The 21,146-nt window shown below is 38.3% G+C and overlaps 4 protein-coding genes across 4 annotated transcripts; 3 read left to right on the top strand and 1 right to left on the bottom strand.

Annotated features, from left to right (window-relative positions):
* Window positions 1–52: 52 nt before the first annotated feature.
* bloc1s4 (biogenesis of lysosomal organelles complex-1, subunit 4, cappuccino) lies at window positions 53–5,495 on the bottom strand. The gene is made up of 5 exons (XM_044334907.1): window positions 4,813–5,495; window positions 3,691–3,762; window positions 2,984–3,085; window positions 1,653–1,787; window positions 53–1,082 (listed from the first exon to the last, which is right to left on the bottom strand). The coding sequence occupies exons 1-5, from the start codon at window positions 5,128–5,130 to the stop codon at window positions 984–986; spliced, it is 726 nt and encodes a 241-aa protein (XP_044190842.1). The 5' UTR covers window positions 5,131–5,495; the 3' UTR covers window positions 53–983.
* Window positions 5,496–7,689: 2,194 nt separating this feature from the next.
* On the top strand, window positions 7,690–10,756 carry si:dkey-266f7.9 (uncharacterized protein LOC100006223 homolog). The gene is made up of 4 exons (XM_044334906.1): window positions 7,690–7,897; window positions 8,556–8,655; window positions 9,260–9,830; window positions 10,174–10,756. The coding sequence occupies exons 2-4, from the start codon at window positions 8,585–8,587 to the stop codon at window positions 10,555–10,557; spliced, it is 1,026 nt and encodes a 341-aa protein (XP_044190841.1). The 5' UTR covers window positions 7,690–7,897; window positions 8,556–8,584; the 3' UTR covers window positions 10,558–10,756.
* Window positions 10,757–12,811: 2,055 nt separating this feature from the next.
* LOC122969836 (transmembrane protein 272-like) lies at window positions 12,812–15,548 on the top strand. The gene is made up of 6 exons (XM_044335838.1): window positions 12,812–12,903; window positions 12,990–13,052; window positions 13,157–13,207; window positions 13,319–13,510; window positions 14,398–14,847; window positions 14,918–15,548. The coding sequence occupies exons 2-5, from the start codon at window positions 12,992–12,994 to the stop codon at window positions 14,661–14,663; spliced, it is 570 nt and encodes a 189-aa protein (XP_044191773.1). The 5' UTR covers window positions 12,812–12,903; window positions 12,990–12,991; the 3' UTR covers window positions 14,664–14,847; window positions 14,918–15,548.
* Window positions 15,549–15,972: 424 nt separating this feature from the next.
* On the top strand, window positions 15,973–20,861 carry mrpl9 (mitochondrial ribosomal protein L9). The gene is made up of 7 exons (XM_044335609.1): window positions 15,973–16,246; window positions 18,281–18,440; window positions 18,589–18,713; window positions 18,805–18,858; window positions 19,504–19,605; window positions 19,744–19,827; window positions 20,235–20,861. Exons 1-7 carry the CDS (start codon window positions 16,166–16,168, stop codon window positions 20,562–20,564), a joined length of 936 nt encoding a protein of 311 aa, XP_044191544.1. The 5' UTR covers window positions 15,973–16,165; the 3' UTR covers window positions 20,565–20,861.
* Window positions 20,862–21,146: the final 285 nt, after the last annotated feature.

The following is a 21,146-nucleotide window of genomic DNA, read 5'->3' on the forward strand; positions in this document are numbered from 1 at the left end:
GCCATAATTGAAGGGGGAGGAAAAAACTAATCATGCGACATTCAACAAAACACTTGTCTCAAATAAATCTTTATTATTTTAAAAATGTGACTAAAATTAACCTGTAACTGAAACATATTTATTTCTAACTATTTTTGGCAAATAATGAATCATAGCTGTGACCATTATTGATTTAACTTTGTTTGAAGGGCAAGGGCTACATCACATATCTAAGGTCCAGTTGTCTTCAAGGTTCCTCCGACTGTTGTTACAAAACTCAATCACAGCTTCAACACCAGGCCAAACACAACTCAACTGTGCTTTTTTTTGCTTTTAAAAAAGAAAGGTGCCTTCAAATATGTAGCCCATAACATCAGGCTAGAAATACATTGAATATTTGGAAATGGAAGACTTTAAATACTTAATTGGGTAAGATCAATATTGCTTGGGGTGACTGATTAGACATTAAAAATACAGATTAATCCATAACAGCGTGCAGGTCTTTACAAACACGAATAACAGGAATGTGATATATAAAATAAAATAAAAAAAAGCTGGGTTGATCGTCACGTAATACATCTGAAGATCTTTACAACTCCTCTTATCGTACCTTCTTTTCAGTGTCCTATTGGCAGGTGGGATGATTTTGTCCTTCTGACTTGTTACAAATCTAACATCTTACATTGTTTTCTTCACAATTAGTGAAAACAAGATGGACAGAAATAACCATTTAGGCACTTTTTTTTAGAAAAAAAAACGAGATATCATTTTGCTACAGTTCAGTGCTTGTTGCTGCCAGGAGAACGACACTCAAAAAATGCAGAATGTCTTCACGCACTTGACTTCCAGTGACTTGTTCAGAAAGGCTACTATTGCTTTGTTGAGGCCGCGGCACAAATAGATCCTTCTCGCAGTGGATGGCAGTAAAAGTTGTCCCTCTACAGTTTCACCCAACAGGCCTCTGAGGTTAGAACCGAGTTATCTGTTAAAATGTTGTAGTTATGTCACTGTTCTGGCTGTGATGTGAAATAATCATCTGTCTGGAACACGCTGGGGATCTCTTGACGCTGATGTGGTGCTGGTCTTCTTGGGCTGGCTGGTTTCTATGAGTGAAAAGACATAAATTAGATATCTTAATTGTCCAATAGCATGGGCTGGAAACAAAATAATGAAGTGCGTGTTGAGGCATTTGATGATTGTGTATTTGTATTGTGCTATTGTATGTAGCTTTGTATTTTGTATTATGTGTCCTGTGTGTTTTTTGCTATGCACTGTTTGCCATTGTGCTGTTATATGTTTCAATTGTGACCTGCCTAAGGGACTGCAGATGCAAATTAGCTAAAAGCTAACTCTGGTACAGTACATTAAATGGTACATTTATGTTTAACACTGTACATGGTCCCAATAAATACATAAATAAATGTAATTCCTGAATTTCTCCTCAAGATTATATTTACTGTGTGTGAAAAACTAGTAGAGATGGAGCTCTTATAAGAATTAGGAGCAATCATAGTGGAGGATTTTAAGGAGAGAAGGGTCTCAGGCCTCAGTAGAAAAAAAACAATCCCTTAATTCACTGATTATGGTTGTTGATATGAAAACAAATGAAATTCATACAGAGAAATAGCAATTTAACACCAAAACAAATGACAAGTACATGAAGGAACACTCACATTTAAGAAGCCTGGGACACTCATTGTTCGGAGTATCTTCTTGAAAGCACCCGGTAATGTTCCTAGTTCTCCTTCTGCCTGTGTGACCTGCTCCTCCATAGCATTGACATTGGCTCCCACCATCTTTACAAAAGCCTGCAGGCACAAGTCCAGTCAAGTTTATTTATATATAGACTGAAATCACAAATTTGCCTCTTCAATCTGTGCAGATTATGACACCTTCAAACCACAGACCAACCAAATAAAACATTACACACATGTAAAACAAAAAGGTTTAATAAGACCACCCAGGCACTCGTTCAGTGCCAAGACTGAGCTGAACGAAATCTCTAAAGGTTTTAACTTTTATTATCTCCGCCAGGTGTAAGCCTGGAGGGGATCATGTGTTCCAGCAATCATGGCATTTCCAGCAATCTGCTAGGCTAAAAACAAGGCTTACCTAATCTTTTGCAGGCCACATTTTGGCCTCTCTCGTGGCTCAAAAACTGACATCCATAGAAAAGTTTGGTCTCATCTTGAACCAGAGCATCTGCAGATTAATTCCATACCCAATTCGTTATGTTCCACTAAAGTTAGACTCAATACAGGATGAATAAATCTGTTTCTGTTATGTTCGCCGCACATGGCAGAGATCTGCTCTTGACTGAGTTCATTCTTCTAGTTTGATCTTTTTTTAAATGGGAGTAAAGAAAATTGTTCAACTGAGAAGGCTTGTTCCAGTTAATTACATTTGCTATAACTAGGTCAGTTTTAAACACAATGTGGTCTACTGTGACAAAAGAATGAAGAGAGAAATATTACATCACTGGAAAATTTTGGTGACAAATAATTGTGAATGTTAGCAAAACATCCCCTTAGATGAAGAATGGCAATGACAAAAAAAACTTCAAGTGAAAGTAACCGTTTTCACTCTGTAACTTACCAACTATTAATGTGTCAGTGTGTGATATATTATTAGGATATGAAAACAGGAACAAACTGCACCACTAGGCCGATGTTTATTTCCATTAGTGCTCGAAGAAAAAAGGAAATAGTCTGCCACTGATGATGAAGAAAAGCTCTCTCCATCACATGTTACATCAAGGGTTTACGGTTTTATTTGATTTCATCCTGAATTAAATCTTTTTTATCTTGTAAACCATCCTGAATAGCACTGTATCAAATGTATTTATTATTCATTTTTATTATGATACATATGTTCATTTCAGAATCCTTGTTAGTGTGTTTTTCCATTCTACTTTGGTCACTGGAGCAAGAGTGAATTACAAACTGACGGAATACAAAAATATTTTATACAAAACCAATGAAAAATCCCTTCAACCATCACTTACCTCTAACTTATCAATTCGTCTGTATATTTGTCTCATTTCATCCGACTTCTGCTGGATTTGAGGTAGGTTTTCACTCACTATCTGCGAGGTATCATTACGAATCTGGAGACGAAACACAAAATGATGTGAGACAGAAATATGCATGTAAATCAATAAAAATTAGATACTGTATAGAGCTAATGATTATTTTCATTATTAATGAATCTGTTGCAGGGCACAAGATTAGCACCAGCCACCAGCTAATATTCAAGTGGTAGATTTGCTTCATTCACCAGCCAAAAAAACAATGATAGTCTATAGAGTGGCTGGTAAAATTTGAACAATCACTTGTCATTTGTCCAGTGGACAAAAAAAAGTTAATTTTGCATCCTGTTCTCTCAATGAATCAATTAGTTGTTTGGTCAATAAAATGTCAGAAAATGGTGAAAGATGCAACTTAAAATGTCTTTTTTTGTCCAGACAAAAATTCCACAATCCAAAGATATAATAGAGGACTAAAGAAACCAGAAAATTTTCACATTTAAGAAGCTGAAATCAGAGAATTTGTCAATTTTCTTCTTAAAATGACGTAAAACAATGAATTGATTATAAAAATAGCTGGCAATTAATTTAAAAGTTGGCAACTAATCGATTAATCGCCTTATCATTGCAGCTCTAACACCGTACATTCATAATCTACTACAGTTTCATAGCGTGACCTAGCTTACCATATCCAGCATTCCAACAAACTCGTCTACTCTCGTCAGCATTTCTTCCAAGCTTTTCTCTAAGCACAGGATCTAGAGGAGAAGGTTACAAAATGTTACACAGAAACACACACACACACACACACACACACACAAAGTAAAGTTACTGACCAGTTCAGACAAATATCATAAATAACAAATTTGCCTCAAGGGGCTTCAACAAATCAAATGAACTGAGCAAACCTCAAACTTCTAGATACTTCAAATTCAATCCCTCACACCAGCTTCAGCTGAAACTCAATAAAATGCCTTTAAATTATGTCAGGACGAACCTCAGGAGCAAAACACAGGGGCCTTTGTCTTCCTACGGAACCAACTAACTCACTCAGCTCCTTTATAAATTGCCTGGTATCACGCATATCCAGTTAATGTCAGTCAGTGGGCTATCACAAGTAGAAATCAATACCTACAAACACAGACATCTGCCTCATTAAGCTGAGAGTGATGCTGTTTTGACTGCCTCTGTTGCCTCAGACCATTTATGTGTGCGATATCACATCTAATGGGTTTGATTCAACACCTCAGGTTTGTAATGCAGGCATCTGTTTGAAAGCCACAAGTTCAAGTGGAGATACATCTGACCACATCATGGGTTTTTTTCTTCTTTCAGACTTCTGAAAGCTCCCATCAAAGCTAGAGAAGACATCACACATCTGTTTTCACAGGCTAAATAACAGCACTGCTTATAACAAGTAAGCTGTAAACTTGTGTGAAGTATCCTTTGAATTATAGGGGTGTTGTTTTATTTAACAATGTTTGAATAGTGTACATTTGGTGGAGGGTGCATAATGACTTGTTAAGGACACGAAACACAAACTTTTAGACTTGACTTTGGATTTATAATTACAAAACAATTATTTTTATCCTCTGTAAGCAGTAAATCAACATAATGTGCTGTAAAACCAATCATGTCGTTGCCTCAGCGTTGCTTAGCAACTATTCTGCTTAACCGTTGGTCCAGAACCGCATTGCTTCTTTGTTGAAACTGTTGTTAGCATATTGCAGTGATACAAATGTGTGCAGCATAGCTAACGTTAACGTAGCTGGTCTCACATGACTCTTGGCGGCCAGCAAAGCACAAACCTCTTCTCCCGCTGTCGCCCTGATGTAAGAGGAGTAGCTGAGGGCGGTGTGTCTCAGCACTTCGTCGTCCTGCTCTGGGTCTTGCTGGTCGTCTGTCCCGGGCTCCGCCGCGTCGTTGAGGCTCGGGCTCTGTGGGATAACGTTAGCTGCTGCGCCAAAGCTGGGGCTCTGCGACACGGTGCCGCTGCTCAGGATCTCGCTCACCATGGACAAACTGCTCGCACTCTGGGACACGATGCCGCTGTCTCTGCTTATCTCAGCGCTGGACTCCTCCAGGGGAGACAGGAGGCCCACCCTGTCAATCCGATGATGGTCCATGTCGCCTGTTTCTCTGATCTACACTGCTGTGTTTTGCCTTGTCAACTGACTGGATCACGTGTGTTGTGCTGCTGATGGTGGCTCGTGAGGGTCAAAAACAGACAGTGTGTCACACAATAAAGCGATTTAAACAATACTTTGAAACCTATTTTTGATAATATATGTGTAATTGAAGACCAAGCAAAGCCACAGAAACATCAAATAAAGACTGAAATCACAAATACTGTTATGCTATAAATCTGCTATTGGGTTTAACATAAAAAGTGGGCTTTATAATCAAAAGCAATGCAGTAGGGCTTGCAAATAAATTACATTCAAAACAGAAGAAGCACAAACTGATGTTGCTATCTAATGTTTTTTTGGGAAAAGTATTTGCATGTCATGATTATAAAAAATGTAGGCCTTCTCTTCCATCCCGAACCACTTTACAGCTCCTCCTAGTTATGATCCCATTAATTAGGTGTGCATTTCTTAATCTTGTATGTGTCATCTTCCAGCAAACACTTTGTGCACACACTGTACTTCCTCATGCTCATAAAAACCCTCTTAAAATGAGTAAGGGGGTGGGGTGTTGCACGAAAAACAGGTAAGATGGGTAAAATGGGTAACCCCTCCACCCCCTACTCACCTTACCCATTTTTCCCCTAATACACCCCCTCCCATTACCCATTTTACTCTTCAGGCACCAGATATAAACATAATTGAATCTTTCTGTACACTTAAGAACTTACTTATGAACATCATTACAGAGAAGTCAAATATTAAACCTTTTTACTTTTACCTTTATATTCTCAGTGCTGTCTGTTTCTGTTATTTTGTCCACCTACTGTAATTTAATTAGAACTGTGAGCCATCTCAAGTCAAGTCTGCAATTTATACTTACAAGTAATTTATTCTTGAAATATTCTATTGTATGCAGAAATATTATTGAAGCCCATATTATATTGACTTCTTATGTCACTATGTTTTTTTTTTTTTTTCAATATTTACCCTCCCTATCAATACTGTGCTATTTTTGGTGTTTACTCACTGATAAGAAACACAGTGGGAAAACTCTCAGCTGCAGTTGATGCACATGGAAAAACTTCCCAATGCTATTGTCACACACAAGAAACTGGGTAAAGTGGGTAAAAGGTGAGTAACGGGGTGGAGTTACCCAAAAAATAGGTAAAATGAGTAAGGTGGCCTCCACTCTGTCCGGGGAATGCCAGGAAGGCAGCACTCACTGCGGCTTGTTTCCTGGTGGAACAGAGTTACTGTTATTCATTTTATCCATTTTTCCAATAATATCACCTCTTGCCCATTTTACTTGATATTACCAGTGCTGGGTATAAACATAATTGAATCTTTCTGTAGGACTTACTTATAAACATCATTACAGAGAAATTAAATATTAAACCTTTATACGTTTACCTTGATATTCTCTGTGCTGGGTGTTTCTATTATTTTGTCCACCTACTGTAATTTAATTGGAACCATCTCAAGTCAAACCTTCTACAATTTATTATACTTATAATTAATTTATTCTTAAAATAGTCTGTTGTATGCAGAAATATTCTTGAAAGCCATATTATATTGACTTCTTTTGTCACTACCACCAAAGTTCTCTTTATTGTTTTTTTTTTCTTTCAAATATTTACCCTTCCTATCAATACTGTGCTATTTTTTGGTTTTTACTCACTGATAAGAAACACAGTGGGAAAACATGCAGCTGCAATTGATGCACATAGAAAAACACCCCAGTGTCAGAAGAAGAAACTGGGTGGTATAATGGGGGTGGTTAATAGGTAGAATGGATAATGGGGGGTATTACCTGAAAAAATTGGGAAAATGGGTAAAGGGGGGGGGGGGGGGGGGGGGCTGGTCTTGGTTTGTTTCCTGGTGGAACAGTGTTACTGTTATTCATTTTACCCATTTTAATAACCCTCCACCCACCCATTTTACTCCTCAGACATAATTTAATCTTTCTGTAAACTTTACGACTAACTTCATTACAGAGAAATTAAATATTAAACCTTTCATGTTGGATGCTTGATATTCTCAATGCTGGGCGTTATTTTGTCCACCTACAGTAATTTAATTAGAACCATCTCCAGTCAAATGTTCTACAATTTATTATATTTATAATTAATTTATTCTTAAAATAGTCTGTTGTATGCAGAAATATTCTTGATATAAATATTCTTATTATTATTATACTGACTTCTTATGTCACTACCACCAAAGTTCTCTATTGGTTTTTTTTTTTTTTTTTCAAATATTTACCCTCTCTATCAATACTGTGCTTTCTTTGGTTTTTACTCATTGATAAGAAACACGGTGGGAAAACAGTCAGCTGTAGTTGATGCACATGGAAAAACTTCCCAGTGCTATTGTCACAAGAAGAATCTGAGTCAAAATAATCAAGAATTTCAATCTACTGACCAGATTTCTGTTTTTAAAATTCCTTGACTTGATTTTTCACGAGTTTCTGAACCACAATAAGTGAGAGATGTGATCAGATGAATACCCCTCCCACACCTCCCACCCTAACAAACACACACACACACACACACACATGCACACACACACACACACACAAACACAGTGTAGAGCGTAGAGCTCAGCTGCCTGCCGCTGCGTGGTATTTCCAACATAACATCCCGGGTCAACACACTGACTCTGTCATTTTGTCTCTGACCCTCCACTCCGCTCTTTCTGTCCCTCTCTCTGTCCGTCGTCCTCAGGCACCCAGACCGGACGGAGGACCAACACCTGCTGGTTTCAGGTATGAGTGAGAGCAGCACATCAACACATCAGCAGGTTTCACACTGCAGCACTGGATGGTTTAGTTCAGTTTTGGGATTATAAAGGTTAAGCCTGCTATTGAAATGGCCCGGAGGGGTGAGCTGAGGTCGACCTCGGCCTGGACCGGGATCGAATTGTTTCCACTGGTTGTTTGTGCTTCATGAGCTGACATGAATTTATGAGGGGAAAGTGTTTTTTGTTTGTTTGTTTTTTTTAAAGTTATGTGCAGGTGCATGTTGGCTTGCTGGTGAAATAAAGCTGAGCAGAAAATATACTTAGATGACAGCAAGAGACTGAACAATATTTACTGCATGTGTTCCTAGAATGATCAAAATTTAGAAGCAAGTGAGATTCACCAGAATAATCTTTGTCCTGAGTACAGTACAGTTTATTTACAGTCTTAGAGTAATGATCTCCAAATGTAAAATTGGCTTTTACATCATTAGAGGTCAGGATGGATTGCTTGCTCTGGTCTGTTGACTCACTTTACTGACAGTTTATTAATAGATCTATTGATTCTTTGTTGCTCTGGCTAATTAAATGATTATCATACCGGCCTATCTGTTATCCACTTTGATTACACGCAAGTAATTGTTGACCTCAGTTGTATTTTTTTCATCTTTGCCCCTAACTTACAGACCCTGTCACCAGAACTGAAAAGTCAGACATGATGAGAGGCATCGGACGAGGGCCGGTGAAGATGCAGAACATGTTAATGGAGCTAATGGTGCTTGTGGGGTGAGTATATTAAAAACTGATTACAGATCATCTTAACAGTATAGGTTTTTATGGAAGCCCATTTCGGCCAATGTGATAAAAAAAAAAACATCATATAAGTCAATATAACGACAAACCTTCTCAAAATAATCACTTGGTATCTCAAAATAATGACTTAATATCTCAAAATAATAAGAAATTTCGCAAAATATTGAGTAATTGAATAATTATTACTAGCTCATTAGTTTGAGATACTAAGTCATTATTTTGAGAAAGTTTCTCATTATAACGACTTACAGGATCTTTTTTTTCATCACATTGGCGGAAATGGGCTTCCATAGGTTTTATATCACACCATCATTTGTAATATTTTTTTACTGTGCAAGTAATAACTGAGAAATCCAACACGTAATTCAAACCAAGTGAGTGCAGAAATTTCGACTTGATTTACTGCAAAACGATATGACTGATTGTGATTTTAATTTAACTTTAACTTCATAGTTATAGTCTTAAAGGGCTTAAAAATATCCAACATCATGAACTACAAAACACTTATGGGAACCTGGAAACCCTCTGAAGTATCTTTGTTAGATAATCTACATCTCTGACAAATCTCATGTTTTAGAGTCACTGGTATGAGTTACGGTGCCACTCAGAGACCTGACTATGATGACACACCCAACCCGGAGTTCCTCAACCCGTCCTGGATGGCCAGCATCCCTGATGACCAGCCGCTGTCTGAGATCACCATGCCTGGGACCCACAACACCATGGCCCTGTACGGCGGCATCTATGCTGAGTGCCAGACCTGGAGCCTGGAGTCCCAGCTCCGTGCTGGTGTCCGCTTCCTGGACATCCGTGTGCGTCACGTCAAGGGGAACCTGACCATCCACCACGGGGTGTCCTACCAGCGGGCTCACTTCGGCCACGTGCTGGTGGGTGTGGCTGACTTCCTGAGCAAGCATCCAAGTGAGACCGTGCTGATGCGCCTGAAGGAGGAGTTCAGTGAGACGTATGACATCTACGGGGCTGTGGTGGACTACATCCACCGCTACGTCCACTGGGACCTGCTATGGCACAGTCGGCTGGTGCCCACCATGGGCGAGGTCCGAGGGAAACTCATCGTCCTGCAAGACTTTTCTGGGCCAGACTTGGGGATGCGCTATGGTTCCCTGGATATATCTGACGACTGGAGGGTATGACAAACAGTTATGACTCTTATCTCTTAGTCTTTTATTGAGGTTCTGATATTAAACAAACAAAATGCATCCATCCACTCTGAAATACATATAGAACCACATTTCATCTTAATAACACAGAAAAACACAGGTTTGACACTACTACACTCACTTTAGTACAATCAAGTTACTTGTCTCTTTATCAGTTAAGCAAGTACAGCTAAGAATAGTGAATGTTTCCCATAATTGATGCTCATAGTGTTTATTATCTTCTGTATGTAGTCCTGTATCAGTCTGCCGTTGTCTTCCTATGTAATCAATAGGATAATTTATGACTCTTGAAATCATGATTGACTCCCAGGTTCCCACACTGCTGCACGTGGAGAAGAAATGGCAGAGCGCGTATGAGCACCTGGAGGCTGCACCCACAGGAAACATGGCCCAGATCTTCCTCACCTACAGCAGCGGAGCCGGTGTGTTCGCGTACCCAAGAGCCGTCGCTCAGCGCATCAACACGCAGCTGTACAACTACCTGAGGGCCAAGACGGACCTGAACCAGCGTTTTGGAATCATATGTATGGACTTCCCTTCTGCTCCTATGATTCAAATGATCATTGAGTTCCAGCTTAAAGATGAGATAAAGAGAGGACAGGCCTTTAACAGAGTTCCCAGCAAGGCAAGTTTGAAATATACGATTTCCTTACTGAAAAAGAAGATGATCAAAGGTTTTACTGTTGATGCCTGAGCCAAAAATCAAGCACACGTACTTGTTGTGAGGGAAGAGTAGATTAGTCAATGACTGTACAATCAATGAGACGTCACTACAGCTGCTGCTCAAGTTCAATAGTGAAACAAACATGATTAAAATTACACCTCGGATGAAACTTCTGATTGTGTCATTCACCAAAGATACTGGGAACAAAATAAATGTCATAAAAAAATCAGCAATGGCAACATGTGGAGTTTTTGGTGTTTTCACACGTTTTATGAATATACATCACCAGTCAGATAATTTAGAAACTGTGAAAATAAAGCCAGAATAAATAACAACAATAACCATTCCACTAACACCTGATAGAAAGCTCCAAACACTTGTTTTGTTTTTGTGGTTCTGTGTCTCTTTGCATGGCTGTCAGGAGTTGTGTTTGAGATTTAAACTTTCACGTTTCATTGTCACAGGGTGGCAGTGTTGCTGCAGGGCCGCGTGGCGTCAGGTTGCGTTGGAAGTAAAATCCTGTGGTGGCGTGTTGGGGTGGGAGGTGATGGTGAATGTCAGTTTGTAAACCTTTGCATCACAATCCCACTGCAACTATTACACTGCTGTTTCTCTAGATTTGCAGGGAAACAGAGCCACATTCAGAGTTTTTTTTTTTTTACTTTTTAAGATTTAACTCACTTTTTCATCACTTTCATTACTTTTAAAGAGGCACATCAAGATCAGTTTACACATCATGTCTTCTGTGACTCTTGAAGAGCTCTACAGTATTGTGTCTGAAAAAAACAACCCCTGATTATGTCATCTGGGCTTTCTCAGCTTGGGTTTGACACTTCAAATTTTTAACAGAAAGCCTGTATTACAAACTGGGGGTGAGGAACCAGACTATTTTGGCCTCTGCTGCATTGATTTTAACTGTTCTTCTGGTGTGTCTTTTGCAAGTTCCCCACCTTTAGAGTAGTGCAATACTGAATTGCTGAAAGACCAGATCACCACAAGTTTGCAGTCTTATGCCATCAGACTGTTTTGATTAATGCTGCAAACTCAAACTCTTCAGACCATGTGGTGAATGGGCCATCAGGGCTACCATATCTGTTTAAAACACACTTTTATCTGCTAAACATCAAATATAGATCAATAATTCTTCAAATCTTTTAATTTTTATGTCACTTTCACTCATCAGCCATAAACAGCATCATACTATAGCATAAGACTATAAAACTAGTAAGTGATGTTACCATTAAAACATGCAAACATCTGCTCAGTTCTGTCAAAAGGAAAGAGAAATTAGAAAAATATTGGAATATTGAATGTTATTTAAAGATGTAATATGTATATTTGTCAGGAAGAGTAGCAGGAGATGGACACAAATGCAGGACGCAGCAGCCAGTATGAACTGAAGAATGTCCCTTTAATAAAGATCCAGATGTGCAGGCATAGCAAAACAGAACAAACAGAGCAGTGAAGAACAAAGGAGCCAACAAGACTGAACTGAAAACCAGGACTTAAATACAAACTGAACTAATGAAACAACAAGGAACAGGTGGCAAGACACAGAGGCAGGCTGGGAGCTGATTGGCTGGGAAGACACATGGAGTAGGGCAGAGCTAATGCGGTTAATGCAGGGCAGGTGTGGAGGGAAAAGCAGTACAGAGACGCAGGAGGAAAACTCAGAGCAGCAGCAACAACACAATCCTCATCATAATAGATCATCACACATAAACTAGTTCAAGAACACATGACTTAAACACACAACCTCACCACAAGCTGCAAACTCTTATCTATAATCTCATGATGATGCAGCTCCTCAAATATGGTGCACAGAGGTTGAAACAGCAAATCACTCAAACCTAAAGAAACAAATGCCAAAGAACGTCTTCTAAAAGCCCTGAATGCAAATACAAAAGACGTGGAATGAACTGCCTGGTGTATAAATTGCTAATATCAACTTTAAGGGCCTACTGCTACTCAGTCAAGTTAAGCAAACAGAGAAAAAGTCCGAGGGTATCTGGCGGACAGGTGGAGGGACACAGAACCAGACTGGGACAGAACCATGACAATATTCTTGTATTATTTTCAGCTGCACTCGGCTTTTATTTTCTAATTGCTTCTCTGACAAGGACAAACATTATTGTTGTTATATAATAGCATTATATCCTCTTAGTTAAACACAAAGAGCGTTGATTGCAACACACTTGTTGAAATGTTTTGGCCGGAAACAAAATGTCACAACTTCCTGCGAAAACCGAAGAGGATGTTAACAAAGTTGATGCTTGATTAACGCCGACTCATGCCTGGTTCAGCACTTATTAAGTGAAACCTGAAAGACAGAAGACAAATTAAGGCAGTGAAGCGTCTCCATTCAGAGCTGGACAGGTACAGTATAACACTCCTTGCTGCAGCTCCTCCTCCTCCTCCTCCTGATGCTTTATTATCTTTGACTTCTTCTTCCTCTGCTGTAGATATGAACACATCTCCACAGATGGATTTCAAGTCTCAAAGCGCCGCGACGATTTCATCAATTAGTGAGACGTCTTTCCTCCAACACATTCATGCCTTCTTTTTGTCTTATTTGATCTCTTTTACTGTTATAATAATCCTTAACCTTCCTCCTTTTCCTTTCTTGTAGTTGTGGTGAATATTATTTGGTGGATGCTTATGATTGCAGCCATTGGTGTGGGTAGGTTTACTTTTTACATCAATTATGTAATATATTGTAGATTTTTCCTTATTTTTCATCATCGTCATTCACGATTGCATCTTGCATTCATATTGTTGTTCTGCATTGTAGGGGCCACAAATATGGGCCGCTGCCCTGTGCAGCCCAACGTTCCCATCTATCTGTTAGTACTGGGAGCGGCCAGCATCCTCTCTCTATCTCTGACCTACACCCAGAGCATCTGTGAGAGCGGTGCCGTCTGCCTCATGATCTCGTCCTGCATGGCCCTCCTGCACCTCTTCAGTTTTGGCTGGTTTATTGCAGGTGGGAGACGGGCAGGAGGAACTGTTATGTTTTTACTAAGATAAATCCATCTAGACTCTACAATGAGTACAAATTTTAGACATTTGTACTTTCCTTTATTTACATTTCATGCTACTTTATACCTCTATAGCCTTCATACCTTTATTTTACAGATTAAGATTTTATATATAAAGCTAAACTACCCAAAAGTATATAAAGTAGTTAAAATTAGCTCTCCCTCAACAAACTGCAACACTAAAATGCTACTTAACATAATATATAAGGCAAATATGAGTACTATTACTCTTGATACTTTAAGTATTGTTAATAGTGCTTAGCCTAGATACTTTTACTTAAAGAGACATTTTCAATATAGGATTTTAACCTGTAATGGTGTATTTTTATATAGCAGTGTTGCTGCTTTTGCATGATGATCTGAATACTTGCTTTTAATATTGTTTGTGGATTTTCCATTTGTGTTTAGGCCACAATTCAGTGTTGGTTTGATGGTTAACATACTTATAATAGTCCCTAAAAACCTCAATTTTCAAATTTTAAGTAGAAGTTAAGTTTAAAGCCAGGACAGAAAAAAAATCTTTATAGATAAAGTCTTCTTAAACTCAGTTAATCAGCTTCACTAGCACTGTGTGGATGTGGTTTGATCAGATTCGATTAATAGTAACCAAACAACCACTATCTGTAATCAGATTAAAAGTTGCGCTCAATCCTGATTGGTGCAGAGAAGTATGACATCACGTTTTCCCCACAGAGCCGCACTCACTTCAGCCGCCAAATTACCAAAATCACTCCAAAAAACAAAAAAATATATGTTTTCAGGGTCTTTAAATTCATTTCATTGTGAGGTTTCAGCTCTAATCTTCTGTTTTGTCTCTTTCTGTCCCTTGTAGGCACCTACTGGGTTTATAGTGTGTATCCTCCCGACTACTCACCTGGAGCAACTCGGTACTGCCAGAAGACTGCCTTTCAGTTTGCGTTTGTCGTCACCACTATTTTGTGGGTCACTTTGGCTCTATCGTTTCTCTGCGGCGGCTGCTTCATTTTGGTGGCCTGCTGCAAGTATGTAAGTGCGAGACACAGGTTGTCACCCAACCGCGGCTCTTTCTACGGTGCGATAGGCGAGTCTCAGGGAGGCGCTGCTGCCGGTGATGTGTGATTTAAATCCTGGTTCATGTCCTCAAATATCGAAGGAGTTTTACCTGTACAAAGGTTTTGACAGGAGTGAAACGTTTTGACAGTGATGATACTGATTCTGCTCCTGCTGCTGAGGATGATTTTTTTTATTATTGGTTGTGGTTTTTATAGTTGTAAGGTAGTTATAAAAGCTGTAGGCAGCTGCAGGAAAATGATCTAAGCAGTTCTCTTTCTACAATCTTCCTTTAGGCTAAATGCTTGAAGAGAGGTTGCTTACTTCACTTTTTTCTTTACAAATTATTTTATGTTGCGCTTGAGGTTACATCTTGTGGCAGCATCTCCCATCTTAATTTAACACTTGGGCCAATGTAGTAAAATTAAGAGTCGTTGAAACATCACACTACTTTTACTCAACAGCACTGTCACACCACAGGCTTCCTGCATGTTGACATCAAAGCCAAATAGTTAACATCCGAGCCAAAAGAAGATAAGATGAAAAAGATTATTTAGAGGCAAGTAATATTGAGCTCTCAGAGCTGAGATGAAGAATACATTGTAAATTGGTTCTATATAGTAGGCCTATGTGTTATATTCTGCTCTGCTATGTGTATGTGTGTGTGTGTGTGCGAGTGTGTGTGTGTGAGAGAGAGATGTTTTATTGCAGTGGAATAGTGTTGATTGCACTATTAAAGATGTTGTAAAAATAACAATGGATTGTGCAGCGTTGCTTGAACATAAAAGTCGATGATTGTTTGCATGATTTGATTATATAAGTATAAGGAAACAATATGTTCCGTTAGTTTAGTGTTTTGTGAATTGTTGTGTTGCCACTGCTGACTGACAGTTAAATGAGATGAACATGATTCAGGCTTGATGTAAGGACTTGAATAAAATAAAGTTCAACTGATTTTTGTCTCTGTTTTATGATTTTTTTTAATGGTCACTTGCAGAATAAGGTTCTGACGCCGCTGAGTTTGTGACAGGAACGGTTTTAACAATAAAGAAAATAAATAAATAGCATGGATAAAAGGCAGAACCAAAGATAACGAAGTTATCTTTTATTGTAACAACGATCAACTTTATTGATGAATTACTCCCACAATGATGCAAAGCACTTATCAGTGGGACAGTTTATTGGACAATATTAAATAAATAAATCAAACAAAAAGGGAAGGCTCTTCTATAAAATTGAAAAGCTTGAGAATTCTTATTAATTTATCCATCTGGAGCTGAATGATGTTAGTTTAGAAGAAGTTAATCTGTAGATTTTTATATTTTTTTACAAGGCGGGAGGACTTTTTCCATTCAGGCTTTTTCCGGGACTACTATTACAGCTAGCTGACGTCACTCAGACGTTAGTCTTTTCAATAGGACCCATCCGTAACTGGAGCATGTTAGCTTTGACTTTACCTGCTCCAATGAACAATGATTAGGGGGTAAATTGATGTTTGCAGAGGCTGTTTGTGGATCGTTTTGGAGACTTTAGTGTGATTTGGATATTTAGCGGCTGTCAGCTGAGTGAAGATGTGGAGTTCAGGCCGCCGTGTCCTTCAGGAGCTGCTCAGTCAGCCTGCTGTCAGGAGCTTCTCTGTGACTCCTGCGCAGGTCAGTGTCTCTCTGAGCCTTTTAACTGAATATTAATACTAGCTGTCAGTGTTTTAAACAGCTTTGACCCACGTTACTGAGCACGAAGCTGCTTACAGAAACGTGTCGTACAGCTATAGCTTGGTCTAAATTAAATGAATGAAGTAAACATTTTTATATGCCTATCACAACATCAACAGATTGTTTCTCTGTCTATAAAAATGACTTTGGAAAAAGATTATATTTCAACTAATGGTCATACTTATAGTTTGGAGTTTTTAATTGATTATTTCCGTGTTTGTTTTGTTACTATAAACAACATTATAGTCTTGCAAATATTATATTATAGTTATGGTTATATCTATTTTTTATATGTAAGTGAGTCTATTTAGTTATTGTATATAATTTAATCTTTAATTGCATTTGTTTCTTTTACCTACCTCATTATTTTTGTATTTTGATTTATGTCAAGCAGCTGCCTTTGGGATTAATAAATTATTCCATCCACTCATCCATCCATCCATATCTAATCTAATCTAATCTCCACACACCACTGCATTAGACCAAGGTTGGATTACCAAACCAGCAAAACAGGCAACTGCCCAGGGGCCCCAAAAGTGCAGGTTTACTCCATATGTATCATTTGTATTGACTTCATTTGATTAATTGAAAGTTAGTGAGAAATTTGCGCCACTGAACTACAATATCAACTTTGTGAGCTCCTCCATCTCGTGGTCCTGGTCTTGAAAAGTGACTGAGTCAAGATCTAGTTTTAAGACATTAATTGTTTATATTGAGCTCATTTGTTGTAAAGTTGTGATTCATCAAATTACACACAGAAAACTGAGGGCAATGTAGTATTATTCCTTCATAGGAGTACTGTAAGGCTGCTATTATCTTCTTTAACAATCAGATATTCCGTTTATAAAATGTCAAAAATGCTGATCATTATTCCCTGAAGCCCAAGTTAACATATTCAGATGACTTGTTTTGTCTGACCAACAGTCAGAAACCCAAAGATGTTGAGTTTATAATCATGGAAAACTCAGAAAACTGAAAAATTGAGAAGCTGTTATCAGAGAATTTTGGGCATTTTTGCATTAAAAAAGGACATAAACAATTAATCAGTCATCAAACTTGTTGCCAATTAATTTTATGTCAACTGATTAATCATCTAATCATCTCAGCTCTAGAGCACTATCATATGTAGTGGAGGTCATTAGGGGCCCAACAACAAACTTTCGCCCCATATAAGGTTAATCCGCCCATGCATTAGACCCTTCGAATAGGCTAATAGTTCTAATGTTGTTATTAGAGATGCAATTAAGGATTATTTCCATTATTAAGTATGTCAATTATATTTTCGTTAATCTTTTCAACTAAAAAAGAGAAAAAGACCCATCATATCTCCTCACAGCCAAAGACTTGACTTGGTTTGTCTGACCAACAGCCCCAAAAACTCAAAGATATTCAATTTTTAATGATTAAAAAGAAAGACAGAGAAAACCTGGAACATTCTTCCATCTAAAAAAAACTATCAATTATCAAACATTGTTGTTCAACTTATCAATGAAACCCTTCACTTGCACCAGTTTGTTCCTTTCACAGCATTATGTTTGATTCATTTGCATTCAGATGATACATACATCTTTAATTTAAGTTGAAACTTGTGCGTCTGTTAACACAACCCTTAATGCTCTTTAAGAAAAACTACTTTCTGAGCATGTCTGAAACCTAATTTATTTTAAACCTGTCTTTGCTGTAAGATTTTTGTAAATGAAATGTTTAAAAACAGTAAGCGGTCACTATGAGTGGGGAAAAAACATAAACAGCTCAGTCGAATAAAACATACCGATTTACCTCATAACATCCTCACTTGTGTTTTTTCCAGAGAATCATAACAAAAATCAAAACAGTTGTACTCTCATATAAAAGATACTGAATATTTGCACAGATTACAATACATTTGTGTAAAGCTGAGTGTTCTTCACATTGACATTGTGGCAGACATAGAAGTTTTTTAAGAGTATATCCGTGTGCTTGATGTTCCCATAGAACACAGTTATTGTGGAGCGCTGGTGGCAGGTCCCCTTGTCTAAAGTAGGCAGCCCGCCGAGGCTTCACCCTCGAAGACACAGAATCTACAAGCTGGTTGAAAACACTAACCATGCTGCCAAGGAGAAGATGGAGCTCATCCTAACCCAGACTGTACCAAGTGAGTATGTCCAACTCTCATAATAGATCATGTAAACCTCAGATTTATGATTTCTGATGTATCACAAAGTGTCAAAAAAAACTTTTCTTTGCACCAATAAAACTCTTTACATTTTAAAAAATAACTGTTTCTTTGTTTGTTCTGACAGAGCTCGGTGGACGAGGAGATACTGTGTTTGTCAAAAAGTCTGTTGGCAGAAATAAGCTGCTGGCCCAAGGCCTCGCAGTGTATCCATCACCAGACAACAAACAGATGTTTGCTGAGGAGTTAAGAGTGTGTATTGTACTTTAATACTTTCATTTATTTCCCTTCACTTATTCGATAGTTGTTGATCAACTGATCATTGTCGTCTTTTTACCTTCAGCTTTTGCGCGAAGGGAAACCAGAGGAAAGAATCCAAACCCGCACTGGACAACTGGTAAGTCTTATGCTGCATTCAAGTGCTCCTCAGATTGTCCTATTTCCTGAGTTGGGAAGTCATTCTTCTGACTTTGGTGTGTTCATGAGCTTTTAAGTCGTAACGTGGAAACAACATAGACGCTACAAAGAAGATGTGTTGTATTTTGTCCCAGACTTGCTGCTGTACCAGTACATTCCCTAAAACTACTAAGATATTGCTTTATCTGACTTGTTATCAAAGTTAATGCTAATAAATAACTTTTCTAACTAATCCAGGTCACTCTATGTGGACAACAGCTAACGGTTACAACCTAATACCACATTACAAATCACATGTGAGCAAAAAATTCATACACAATACATGAATTAATAAAACGTTTCTTGCCATCAACCAAAGATTTGCTTTTGTCCGCCATGTTTCTGTGTATATGATGTCAACTTTTGGCAAGTTGTGTAGCAAAATTGTCGCAGACTTTCCGAGTTGTTATTCAGACTTGAGGGGGTGTTCATGTGAATTTTCCCAATCGGGAACTAATTTTTCTGATTATTCCAACGCCACATGAATGCCACGTTCATCTACTGAAGATATTTGAAAGCACTGAATTTTTTAAGTCTTAACAGCTGTCGTCAGTGTTTTTAACAAATGTTTCCTTGTGTTTTAAAGACAGTGGAGTTCCTTAAACGTTCCAAGCTGAATATCAACAAAATGCCTTCTGATGAATTCAAGCTCACTAAAGAAGTCGTCTGCAGGCAGCTTCTCAAGAAGGTACAGTTGCTTTTGGCTCAATGTTCTTATGTTTATTTTCCTCCTTGTTTTTGCTAAATAACATTAAAGTATCCAGTCAAAACACTGAGAATTGTCAACATTAAGTTAATTGTTTAATTGAATGTGACTTTTCCTCAGTTGGGAGTTGTTGTGCCACCTCATGCGTTGAAACTTCCATTTGAGCCAATCACGGACTTGGGTGACTACTGGTGTGAAGTTACGGTAAGATAAGATGATGAATTTGTCATTTTCTTTTTCAGAACATCATAAACATAATTTTTCTCTCAAGCACTGTAGATTTCCTTTTTTTGAAGGTTTTTTTTTGTTTGTTTTTAGTGTTTAAAAAGTGTTTAAGATCTTATTACATATAGGTGCTGTATGTTGAAAAATAAACACACTGTATTAATAATAAAGAACGCTTTCTGGAGAGTTACTGTGGAATTTGTTTTTCCACTATGCCCATAAAAGCACCTGTTCATGTCACATTTGACTGAAGTTAATCTCTGTTCCTTCCTGTTTTCCTCCTCATTCAAACTATTTGCATTAATGACAAAAGCTTGCATAACAGAAGGTGGGGCTGACTGTTGTTTTAACAAAAAAAACAGACTAATTTCCATCTTATCTTCCAGGTTAATGGAATGGACACAGTTCGCGTCCCCATGTCACTGGTGCCGTATGAAGACCCCTCTGCAAGTTATCAGCGGCAGTTGAAAGCACAAAGGCGGCAGCAGGCGGCTGCAGATGTTTCAGAACCTGCTGAGGAGGACGAAGCTGTTGTGAAGGCAGTGTCTGAGGTAGCAGTGGAAGCCGAGGCCGGTATAGACTCTGTGAGTCAAGTTAGTGAAGCTTCAGCCTCAGCAGGAGCCTCTAAAGCTGAGCAAACAACAACAACAGCAGCAACTACAGAGACGAGTCCAGACACAACAGCACCACCAAGTGACAGCCCGAAGAAAGATTAATGAAGACGTCCATACAAGTACAGTGGGTTGTGTTTACCTGCAATACACATTTTACATGCATAAGAACAGTCGTCAGTGTAATTATTAAAATGCTTTGCTTTTTTTTTATTGTGTTTTAGCAAGTAAACACAATCCCTGTCTGTCATTTTGTGACCAGTGTGTCATTCTGGTGGTCGTGGTCATTATAATTATGTATCTAGTCATAAGAACATATTAAAACTTAAGTTTGATCCAGTTTTGGGGCCACTGTGCAGTAATTAGTATTGTGGAAAATAAAAGGTTATTTGTTGCCTTTCAGTGGGTTGACTTGTTAATGTAAGTTGTGTGAGGCAGCAGGTAGAACCTCATCTTACATTAAAACATTAAAGGAACATGCAGTGTTGTGTTGGGGAACTATAGAACTACAGATATCTTATATGTGAACTCATTATGGTGAAAAAAAATTCCCTAAATGCGGAACAGGAAGAAATACAGTGAAAGCCAACGCTCAACCACCTAAAATAAACACTTGCAATGATTTGTTCATTCGGTGAATTTTCAAAGGGTTAAACGTGCTTCCTGTTTCGTGTTAAAATCAGATGG

This window comes from Thunnus albacares, chromosome 19, assembly GCF_914725855.1.
Source record: "Thunnus albacares chromosome 19, fThuAlb1.1, whole genome shotgun sequence".
Lineage (NCBI taxonomy): Eukaryota > Metazoa > Chordata > Actinopteri > Scombriformes > Scombridae > Thunnus > Thunnus albacares.

Coding starts and splice junctions, on each gene's coding strand:
- si:dkey-266f7.9 (XM_044334906.1), top strand. CDS start 8,585: ATGATGAGAGGCATCGGACGAGGGCCGGTGAAGATGCAGAACATGTTA. Junction 8,656..9,259: donor GAGCTAATGGTGCTTGTGGG/GTGAGTATATTA, acceptor CTCATGTTTTAG/AGTCACTGGTATGAGTTACG. Junction 9,831..10,173: donor ATATATCTGACGACTGGAGG/GTATGACAAACA, acceptor ATTGACTCCCAG/GTTCCCACACTGCTGCACGT.
- bloc1s4 (XM_044334907.1), bottom strand. CDS start 5,130: ATGGACCATCATCGGATTGACAGGGTGGGCCTCCTGTCTCCCCTGGAG. Junction 3,763..4,812: donor GGGCGACAGCGGGAGAAGAG/GTTTGTGCTTTG, acceptor CTTCTCCTCTAG/ATCCTGTGCTTAGAGAAAAG. Junction 1,788..2,983: donor GACGAATTGATAAGTTAGAG/GTAAGTGATGGT, acceptor TTGTGCCTGCAG/GCTTTTGTAAAGATGGTGGG.
- LOC122969836 (XM_044335838.1), top strand. CDS start 12,992: ATGAACACATCTCCACAGATGGATTTCAAGTCTCAAAGCGCCGCGACG. Junction 13,053..13,156: donor CGCGACGATTTCATCAATTA/GTGAGACGTCTT, acceptor CCTTTCTTGTAG/TTGTGGTGAATATTATTTGG. Junction 13,511..14,397: donor TTTTGGCTGGTTTATTGCAG/GTGGGAGACGGG, acceptor TGTCCCTTGTAG/GCACCTACTGGGTTTATAGT.
- mrpl9 (XM_044335609.1), top strand. CDS start 16,166: ATGTGGAGTTCAGGCCGCCGTGTCCTTCAGGAGCTGCTCAGTCAGCCT. Junction 16,247..18,280: donor TCTCTGTGACTCCTGCGCAG/GTCAGTGTCTCT, acceptor ATGTTCCCATAG/AACACAGTTATTGTGGAGCG. Junction 18,441..18,588: donor CCTAACCCAGACTGTACCAA/GTGAGTATGTCC, acceptor TTGTTCTGACAG/AGCTCGGTGGACGAGGAGAT.